At 37.6% G+C, this 2468-nt stretch overlaps 1 protein-coding gene across 1 annotated transcript in view; it reads right to left on the bottom strand.

The window, feature by feature from the left end:
* LOC111861958 (cytoplasmic dynein 2 heavy chain 1) overlaps positions 1 to 2468 on the bottom strand; it is a 155760-nt gene that overhangs the window by 85274 nt on the left and 68018 nt on the right. The window contains exons 37-39 of the mRNA XM_033750511.1: positions 2070 to 2226; positions 1449 to 1656; positions 1256 to 1362 (exon numbers count right to left, since the gene is read on the bottom strand). Of these exons, the coding sequence (XP_033606402.1) occupies positions 1256 to 1362; positions 1449 to 1656; positions 2070 to 2226 (472 nt within the window). The remainder of the gene's footprint in view (positions 1 to 1255; positions 1363 to 1448; positions 1657 to 2069; positions 2227 to 2468) is intronic.

Here is a 2468-nt window from a genome sequence, read left to right as displayed (position 1 = left end):
TCATTTCTTCCTGTCGAAGGACGCCCGGGGCGTGGCATGTCTTCTGTTGACATGTTGCCAGATTTGAAACGGGAAAACCACTCGTAGACCTGTGATTTCCCCAAAGCATCATCATTAAAGGCTTGCCGAAGCATCCCAACAGTCTCGGCTGCAGTTTTCCCTAACAGAGAGCAAAATTTCACGAACACTCTTTGTTCCTTCTGGTTGGCCATCTCACTAATCGCCAAAGGGTTGAAACAGGAACGCACACAACAGAGCACCACAGACAAACAACTTAACTCAGACTGACGCCAGCTCACTAACAGTCGCGGGAGATCCCCAGCTAACACCACCTAGCAGCACAACTCGTAACTACAAAGCATGCGCGCACAAGAGGTCGGTTCTGGTTATTTTTGGGTCCCCCCTCATATGGTGTTATATCCCAGAACACAGAACCCTTCAAAATAACCCACAATTCAGAAGAAACACTTCAGGAAGTGATACAGTGCTTCTAACTCATGTGCACTAGTGCATTCAGCAAGACAACAGTCACCTAAAGGACGTACTTTACAAAAAGTAAAACACTGCAAAATAATGCTGAAGACTGTAGGAACAAAATATATGTTCAAAATGAAATGCATGTCTTCTGTAAAATATTATTCCATTTTAAAAATACTTCACTGCACTCTATATAATGAATGTGTCTGCCAAAGATCTATCATGATCTTTTTTTTTCCCTCATTTGTACAGAAAAGGCTGCAACAGGGCACCAAGTTTTAAATTGGTCACAGAAGCATATGAACTTTAGAACAAAGCAATCGCCAGTGACAGATATAGTACAGATGTTGGTGAAAAAGTTCTAGCTGTGCTTTAAGACGAACATGTGGAAGGAAGCAAAGTGCAATGGTCATCTCAGTTCAACAGAACTTTCCAATTTCTGAAAAAAATTATAGCACCACAGATTCTGAGAAGTGGCAGCAATGGCACTACTGAAAATCTCACCCAACAACGTGAAGATTCTGGCTATGAACATATCCTATAAGTGTTATTTTACTGTGCTAAAATAATCTATATCAGTAAAAAATAGTTACATCAAATTTAATTTCTTTTATATTTTGGGCTATTTTATATTGAACCATATTGCATATGTAATATTTATTATAATTCATGGAATATATGACACCATTTTTAGAGCTGATAAAAATGATCCCATGATGAGTGTTTATGAGATGAAACATATGATACAGATTCATTCCCCATAAGTAAATTGTCTCACCTTTGTAGAAATAATCTTCAATCAACTGTATTAAAAACCGAATACTTGACTCATTCTGCTTCTTCAGCCAGGCAGATACCAAGCCTTTCACATGGGTGTCCTCATCACTGAAATATTAAATTGAATTCAATGTAAGGGCAGACCCGGGCAGTATCACACAGTGTTTATTTTAGTAACATGACACACAACAAACCTGAGAAAAATCATTCCCATCCGAGATACTGTTGCAGGTGATGCAAAACTCAAATCATGAGTCTCAAACACAAAGTTGACATTGTGCCCAAATTGAATTCTCCAGCCAGAAGGCAGTGTTAACAATCTGTTGTCATCTAAAACTGAGTTCAGTGATTCAATCCATTCTGGATCCACATCACCATCACATACAATCCAAGAAAGCACATCTGTAAAAATCGTTATTTAAATGTGTTATAATTTCTGAGACTCTCAAAATAATCATAAATATATGCTTGTTGTGTTGAGCAGTCTTCCAATAATTTTCTTCTGCATATTACTTGTGGGGATGAGATAAAAGAAACCCAAAATGTCTGCAGTCCTAATCCTGACTCCCTCCAGTAAAATTTTCTGTCTCTATATATTGCAGACTCTGCTTAAGGCATATAATTTCAGTTTCTGTCTTTAGATCCTGCTACATATTATCACAATTCCAAATTTGGAGAGGGGGGTTTAAGGACTGCATGTTAAGCCATAGGAAAACACCCTGAAATAAGAAGAAAATATTTTTCTTGTCAGAGGCTGCTACATGCACAAATCATTTGTTATGTTCAAGCCACAAAAGAAAAAAAAAAAGCCTCACCTGGTGGTTCAGAATATACTTGCAGAGCGCTCAGAGTGAGTACTCCATCTGTCCATTGTCTGGTATCAAGATCTATCTGTCCTAGCAGCTGAGTTCTAGGCATGGCTTTTGGATTGATGGTGTGCTGCTTTAAAGATTTACCCATCTTTATCAAGGACTGAAATAAGAATTATAACATAGTTTAAACAGAAATCTTACTACCATCATCATTACTAATATCATTAAATTTTGTCCAGATTTCTTATAATGTCATATTTGATTCAAACTACACATACATTAGATAGACTTGAAAGGATTCTGATGATGGTGTATACTGTACTTCTTTTGGCTTATTTTGGACTTCACCCATCGTCTGGTATATAAAAGACAAAAAAAAACCACGACGTTTCGGAGACTGGA

This window comes from Cryptotermes secundus, unplaced genomic scaffold, assembly GCF_002891405.2.
Source record: "Cryptotermes secundus unplaced genomic scaffold, Csec_1.0 scaffold181, whole genome shotgun sequence".
Taxonomy (NCBI): Eukaryota; Metazoa; Arthropoda; class Insecta; order Blattodea; family Kalotermitidae; genus Cryptotermes; species Cryptotermes secundus.
Note: the sequence above shows the minus strand (reverse complement) of the source record. Positions and strands in the feature narration are given on the sequence as shown.